We start from the raw sequence: 7508 nt of genomic DNA, 5'->3' as shown, positions 1-7508 counted from the left end.
TCTCTCTCTCTCTCTCTCTCTCTCTCTCCCCCTCCCTCCTTCTCCCTCCCTCTTCCTCCCTCTCCCTCCCTCTCTCTCCCTCTCTCTCCCTCTCTCTCTCTCTCTCCCTCCCTCTCTCTCTCCCCCCCTCCTTCCCCCCCCCTCCTTCTCCCTCTCCCCCTCCCCTCCCCCCCCCCCCCCCCCTCTCCCCCCCCCCCCCCCCCCGCCTCTCTGTCTCCCTCTCCCTCCCCTTCCTGGCTTGCATATGCATGTGTTCTCTTTCTCAAAATAAATAAGCATTTTTTTAATAATGTTTTATTTACTTTGGAGAGAGGGAGGGAGGGAGGGGCAGAGAGTGAGGGAGACACAGAATTCAAAGCAGGCTCCAGGCTCTGAGCTGTCAGCACAGAGCCCAACACAGGGTTCAAACCTGTGAACCATGAGATCATAACCTGAGCTGAAGTCGGACGCTTAACCAGTTGAGCCACCCCAAGTGCCCCAATAGATAAACATTTTTAAAGGGGCAGGGCAGCACCTGGGTGGCTCAGTCAGTTAAGTGTCAACTCTGGATTTCAGCTCAGGTCATGATCTCACGGTTCGTGCTCATGCGCTTGCTCTCTCTCTCGCTATCTCTCAAAATAAGTAAACATTAACAAAAAAATGAATCCTTACGTTTATTTATTTATTTTTTTAGTTTATTTATTTGTTTTGAGAGAGAAAGAGAACAAACAGGAGTGGCAGAAGGAGAATCCCAAGCAGGCTCCACGTTGTCAGCACAGAGCCTGACATGGGGCTCTATCTCACAAAATGGGATCATGACCTGAGCTAAGATCAAGAGTCCGACACCTAACCAACTGAGTTACCCAGGCACCCCAAATCCCTCTTACATTTAGAGGAAGAATTAACAGGATTCCTGTGAAAGATTGGGCATTTGTTTGGTATGTGGAGTGGAGGAGATTACTCTCCAAAGCAGTGAATACCCAGTGGAAATGTTCAGGCAGGGGCCAAGTGACCAATTAGGGAGACTTATTTCTGGGCCCCAGAACCTATTGAATAAGAGTTCCTAGGAGTTGGACCTAGAAATCTATAGTTTTAAACAAGCTCTTTTTTTGTACTGATGAACAGCCATCAAATTGGGAATCCCTGAACTAGTCAATCTTTTAAATCTCTTTCAGAACTCAGGGTCTGGTCTGCTCTGTTTTTCTCCTTAAAAATTATTGCCCTGGAGCAGAATGTGTACTCGGGCAGAGCATAGCATGGGTGTTAAGAGGACGTAGGTTTGAAATCGACCTCCACATTTAGTAGCTGTGTGAGCTTGACCAAGTGACTTAACAGATACTGGCCTCATAGGATTGGTGGGGAGGCTAAATGTTTAGTATATGTAAAAGTACTTCAGATCAGTGCTTGGCACTCAGTAAGCCCCTGGTAAGTGTTAACCATTATCCCTCCCCATCATCATCGACCACCGCTTTTGCCTTTTATCCGTGCAACCTTTCCTGTACCAGAAGTAGACTTAGCAAGGAATTTGTTGCTAGATCTTCAAGGAACAGAGATCTCGTGGAATGGCTAGAGATGAGGAGAGCACAGGAGTGCCATTCAGCCAGCACAGCGCAAGACAGGGTCCCCCGAGAGTTTGCCCCGGCCCTCTGCAGGCACGTCACACACGTGGAGTGTGTACCCCATTAGCCACTCCTCTTGGGCTCCAGTTGCTCTTGTACTTTGTTTGGCTTTCCTTGCCGAAGGGATGAATGGAACAGGACTCCTGTGGGGTTGAGAAAAAAGGTGAGGATGCCTTTTTTACAGCCCTCATCTCCTTCCTAATGAGCCTGGATATCTTTTCCTCTTCTTCCCTATAGAAGTCATTCGTTTGTTCATTCACTGAACAAAGATTGGTCGTGAATGTAATGCCAGGGTGCATTGTTTAGAGGCATCCTAATCTGTGAAAAGCCAGACCAGGGGTTAATTACTCAAATAGGGAATCTTTGTTTTCCAAAGGGATTCATAGGAGTCTTTCTTTTCTTTCTTCCTTCCTTCCTTCCTTCCTTCCTTCCTTCCTTCTTTCCTTCCTTCCTTCCTTTCTTCCCTTCTTCCTTCCCTTCCTTCCCTTCTTCCTTCCCTTCCTTCCCTTCCCTCCCTCCCCTTCCTTTTCTTCCCTTCCTTCCCTTCCTCCCTCCCTTTCCTTCCTCCCTCCCTTTCCTTCCTCCCTCACTCTCTTCCTTCCTCAAATTGGTTTCCATATAATACCCAGTGCTCATCCCAACAGGTGCCCTCCTCAATGCCCATCACCCACTTTCCCCTCTCTCCCACCCCCCATCAACCCTAGGAGTGTTTCTTTTAATAACAGTCACCCTCTATGCATTTAAAATAAGATAAACAACACCTATTAGGGAAACTTCCTTTCCCACCACTATATTAAGACAAAGAGGTCTTGGAGTGGGTTTTTAGTAATAATAGTAAGTCTCCCTTCCTGTTTCCACACACTTAGCCTTCAGCAAGAAAGCTCCTGTTCATCCCAGGCAGTCCAGCCCAGTGGTCCCCTCTGTGCTCCAGGAACACTGTTTTGCACCCCTCCGTTGTGTTGTAGCCTGTCTGGCTTTTCATCTGTGACCTCCTTAAAGGCAGGACGGTATCTTGCTCTTTACTTCCATCCTTGATGTCCAGTAAATGAGGCATGAGTGAGTGACTAGCTGCAAGCACATCCCTTACTTGGTCTTAGCACTTTCTTTCTGCAGCAAATGAAGCTAGAAACTTTATAGGGCACAATAATGTGTGTGTACCCTGTGAAAAGGGGGCTGCTCTCCATGCCGCCTCGACAGGGGGCTTCAAATCCTTCAGTAAAATTCTTAATTGTATACAGTTGTTCAGGTCAAAGGCCAGGTTAAGTCGGAAGCCCTGGGCCTAAATCCTGATTTCTGTTATTTGCTAATGAGCAGGCATTGGCAAGGTATGTGGTATGTGGCCGCTTCACATGTCTCACGTGTCATCATTTTATCACTGGCTTGGGGTTGATAATATCTGCTCTTTGGTTTCTCTCTTCAAAAGGACATATGTGGGGGCACGTGAGTGGCTCAGTCGGTTAAGCGTCCGACTTTGGCTCAGGTCATGATCTCACAGTTCGTGAGTTCAAGCCCCATGTCGGGCTCTGTGCTGACAGCTCAGAGCCTGGAGCCTGCTTTGGATTCTCTGTCTCCCTCTATCTGCCCCTCGGCCACTTGCACTCTGTCTCTTGCATTGTCTCAAAAATAAACATTTAAAAAAAAATTAAAAAAAAAAAAAAAGGACATATGTGGAATGGAAAAAAACTTGGGGAGGGTAGGTACAGTGCAGTGGTCCAGGGCCCAGGCCTATTTCTAGCTGCTTGAACACAAATCCTGGTCCCCCCACTCTCCAGCAGGGTGACTGGGCCAGGCAGCTCACTCATCGACGCCTGAGTGTGTCTGTTAGATGTTGATTGTAGCAGTACCTGCCTCATAGAGTTGTGAGGATTTAACATGGTGCCAGCACTCAGTAAACACTCAGAATTGCTAGCTGTATTCTACTGTTTGAATATGAGTTGTTGTGGTTACTTTGTTTGCAGTGAGCCCTGTTCCCTTAATCCTCCCAGCAGAGTATCAAACTAATTACCCTCTGGTGTCTTCTGCAGAGGATGTGGATCCCTCAGTTGGTCGCTTCCGGAACATGGTGCAGACTGCAGTGGTCCCGGTCAAGGTAGGAAGCACATTGTAACACTGTTCGGAATGCCATACAGTCTGGTTTAAAAACCCACTCTTTTGGGGTGCCTGGTAGGCTCAGTCAGTCAGCATGCAACTCTTGATCTTGGGGTTGTAGGTTTGAGCCCCACGTTGGGTATAGAGATTACTTTAAAATCTTTAAAGAAAAAAATGAAAATAAAAAATAAAACCCCACTCTTTTATGTGTAGGTAAGTGTTAAATGTGTGCTTAATTAAAATTGTTTTTTAATGTTCATTCATGTATTTTGAGAGAGAGACTGTGCGTGTGTAAGCAGGGGAGGGGCAGAGGGAGGGGGGAGAGAGAGAATCACAAGCAGTCTCCATGCTGTCAGCACAGAGACTGATGCGAGGCTCGATCCCACAATCATGAGATCATGACCTGAGCTGAAACCGAGAGCCGGACACTTAACGCACTGAGCCACTCAGGCGCCCTGTGTGTGCTTAATTTTAAAACACATTCTTTGTTCCTCTGTTTTTTCATGCTGTAGAAAGACTTTCACCCCACCTGAATCTAGGGGATCCTGGAGTGCCATAGAAAGGCTGCAGGCGACTGGCCAGCTGGATGCTGTGTATAAATTCTGATGTGATGGGAGCCTATAAATTTACCTCCAGCAGGGTGCAGAGAGGCCCACTTTTCTTTAGCCTTGCCCTTCTGGCTTGAAGTCAGCTATTAGGGGAGGAGGAACATTGTCGCGTTTCTGCATGGCACCTCAGCTTGGCCGTGCCTTTGTCTTGTGATTGAGAATGGTGCAGATAGGAAAGCCAGCCCAGATCAGGATTAGGTTGAAAGATCAGGTATGTTGAAGAACCAAGAGGTGGGAGTTACAGAGATGTTCTAATTGCTCAACATGTGGAGGAACTACGTGGCAGCTGGGATTGTCCATAGGGGCAAGTGACCCCTTGAAATAGTGAGACCTGTCAACAGAGATATTCAAAAAGTGATTGGAAGATGCTGGTCACAGATGCTATAGAAAGTTTTATTTAAAAAACAAAACAAAAAATTAAACTTTAGGTTGATAATATCTGTCAAATTTCTGGTTAGTCTTTTTTAATCCAAAAGGGTCAGAGGGTCGAGGGGGATCTTTCATGAGCATTCATAAGCCAGTGTGAAAAAGTACAAGATGACGTGTTTCTCTGTTGTCTCCATAGCATTCAGGTCACGTTTCTCCTTGAGCTCCTTCCTTCCTTCCTTCCTTCCTCCCTCCCTCCCTCCCTCCCTCCCTCCCTCCCTCCCTCCCTTCCTTCCTTCTTTCTTTCCTTCCTTCCTTCCTTCCAAAAGTTCTGTTGTCATTAAAGTATAAAACCAGCAAGAGGAGCCTGGCTGGTTCAGTCGGTAGAGCATGATCTCGGGGTTGTAAGTTCAAGCCCCTCGTTGGGTATAGAGATTACTTTAAAAAATAAAATATAAAACCAGATGTTTTTACTTCTTTGTCAATTTTATTATGGTATAATTTACATATGATAAAATACATTTAAGTGTACAGTTTGAGTTTTGACAAATGTATACACCTGGGTTACCACCACCATACTCCATGTATAGCTTTGTATCACCCCAGAAAGTTTACTTATGTACTCTTGCTGTCAGTTCCCCACCCCCTCCCCCCCAGCCCCAGGCACCCAGTGAACTGCTTTCTGTCACCACAGATTTGTTCTGCTCTCAGATTAATGTTTAAAAGTCGTGTGGTCAACGTGAAGATATTAACTTTTTACTTAAATACTTGTATTACTTGTTACCACCACTGTTTCCTAAAAGGGCATTTTTAAAATCAAAAAAGAGAGGAAGGGGTATGACCTTATGACAAAGAGTAGTCACTTAAACTGGGTAAGTTTTACTTTATGAAAAGCTCACACGTCCTCATTTTTCCCAGTGCATTGTGGGATGGTGAACACTTTGTGTGGAGCAGTATTTGGGAACCATCAACATTAGACAACCACTGTCAGGTGGTCTCTTCAAACCCTGAGATTTCAGGAGAGTGAAATAGGTTGTCTAGGAAACAAAACAAGCTAGAGGGTTAGGGGCCTTCTTCAAGTTTTCTAGGGTTGGAATAGAAAAGGCTAACTGACACCCTCTCGTGTCTTACCTCTTGTCTCCTCTGTTTCTTGTGAACCACAGAAGAAGCGGGTGGAAGGCCCTGGCTCCCTGGGCCTGGAGGAATCAGGGAGCAGGCGCATGCAGAACTTTGCATTCAGTGGAGGACTCTACGGGGGCCTGCCCCCCACGCACAGTGAAGCCGGCTCTCAGCCACACGGCATCCATGGGACAGCACTCATCGGTGGCTTGCCCATGCCATACCCGAACCTCGCCCCTGACGTGGACTTGACTCCCGTCGTGCCGTCAGCAGTGAACATGAACCCTGCACCAAATCCTGCAGTCTATAACCCCGAAGCTGTCAATGAACCCAAGAAGAAGAAATATGCAAAAGAGGCTTGGCCGGGCAAGAAGCCTACACCTTCCTTACTGATTTGATATTTTTGGTCATGGAGAAGGGTGGGATTGGGTGGGAATTGGGTGGAAGGGTGACGGGGGAGCTAATGAACTAGGGAGAAAAACTTTCCATGTGTGCGGTCTCGTCTTTCAGAATGTCTCCTGGGGCCCTAACCATGTAATGTTAAAGCTGGGGTGGGGTTGGACTATCCCATAAAGACCTGTCTTCAGAACACTATGAGTGTAGAACAGTGTTTCATATTTCCCACTAGGTAGGCTGCCCTGGCCCTTTCCCAGGCCTCTTCCATCACCACCTTTTTCTTTTCTTCCTCGTTCTGGGGTCAGTTTGATTTAAAGTCATGTGTACCCTGGGGAGAGACTCCAGGCCCTCCGGTGGCATCTAGAGCTGTGCTGATGGCAGCAGCATCACCAGCCTGTGGGTCCAGCAGCCTGGTTTCTGTTTACTGTCCCTGCAAGTCCCAGGTAGCAAAGGGTTCGCCACGGATCCCAGGTCTATCAAAAAAGGGTTTAGAATTCTTCAGTTAAGCTAAGGTTTCAACTCAGAAATGTTTGCCTGGGTCACTGGTTTTGAGGTCCAATAGTTAGGCTTTTTTCTCTTTTGTCCTTTCTGTTGGAATGAGAACATTTTGATTTTCTTCATCTGTGACCAGTGCTGTAGATACAGGTGGGTAGTTTGAAACTTACGGTATTGTTTGAACTTCACTTGTTTCTCTTGTCACACCTGAGTACTCTACTTGCTGAAGTTTTTCGTTTGATTCCAGAGTACTGTCCTCTACTCTTTAAGGCATTGCTTTCCTATTCAAGTGTGTTATGAAGGCAATTTTTAAAGGATATGACCAGTTAGAGCAGCAATTCCAATTGAAAAAATTTTACTTTGCAAGTAACTGATGTCTCTAAGAGGACATTTTTAGGTGTTGGTTCAGAGGCTCTTCCCCCCCCCCCCCCCCACCCCCTTTACTGAGAGCTCTCATAACCCAGAGCTCCAGGACTCGGCCCAGTAACAAACACAGGAGACGAAGGTAGCAAACAGTGATATGAGCTTTGTACAGAGATTTGTACATTTGTGTAATAGGCCTTTTCACGCTTTATGTGTAGCTTTTTACCTGTAACCTTTATTACATTGTAAATTAAACGTAACTTTTGTCATTCGTGCAGTCTGTGATTCGGTCGCCATCACGGATTCCTGCTGCCATCAGGGAATGTTTTGTCGGAGGTGCAGGTAGGCTTGGGAGGCGATGCTCTGGCCCCGTTTTATTACCACAAATAAAGATGCCCCCTGCCGAATGTGGAAATTCTAATTAGAGATTCCAGTCCCCAGACTGACGCCTCACTGAGCAAAGTGGGTTAAGAGG

General features: G+C 46.6%; 1 protein-coding gene across 3 annotated transcripts in view; it reads left to right on the top strand.

The window, feature by feature from the left end:
• The window catches only part of PPP1R8 (protein phosphatase 1 regulatory subunit 8), a 22327-nt gene extending 15023 nt beyond the window's left edge, over positions 1-7304 (top strand). For all 3 annotated transcript variants that reach the window (XM_049618805.1, XM_049618802.1, XM_049618803.1), the window contains 2 exons: positions 3623-3687; positions 5824-7304. In XM_049618805.1, the coding sequence (XP_049474762.1) occupies positions 3623-3687; positions 5824-6177 (419 nt within the window). In that variant the 3' untranslated portion in view covers positions 6178-7304. The remainder of the gene's footprint in view (positions 1-3622; positions 3688-5823) is intronic.
• Positions 7305-7508: the final 204 nt, after the last annotated feature.

Source organism: Panthera uncia (assembly GCF_023721935.1).
Source record: "Panthera uncia isolate 11264 chromosome C1 unlocalized genomic scaffold, Puncia_PCG_1.0 HiC_scaffold_4, whole genome shotgun sequence".
Taxonomy (NCBI): Eukaryota; Metazoa; Chordata; class Mammalia; order Carnivora; family Felidae; genus Panthera; species Panthera uncia.
This window is presented reverse-complemented; position numbering and strand designations above follow the sequence as displayed.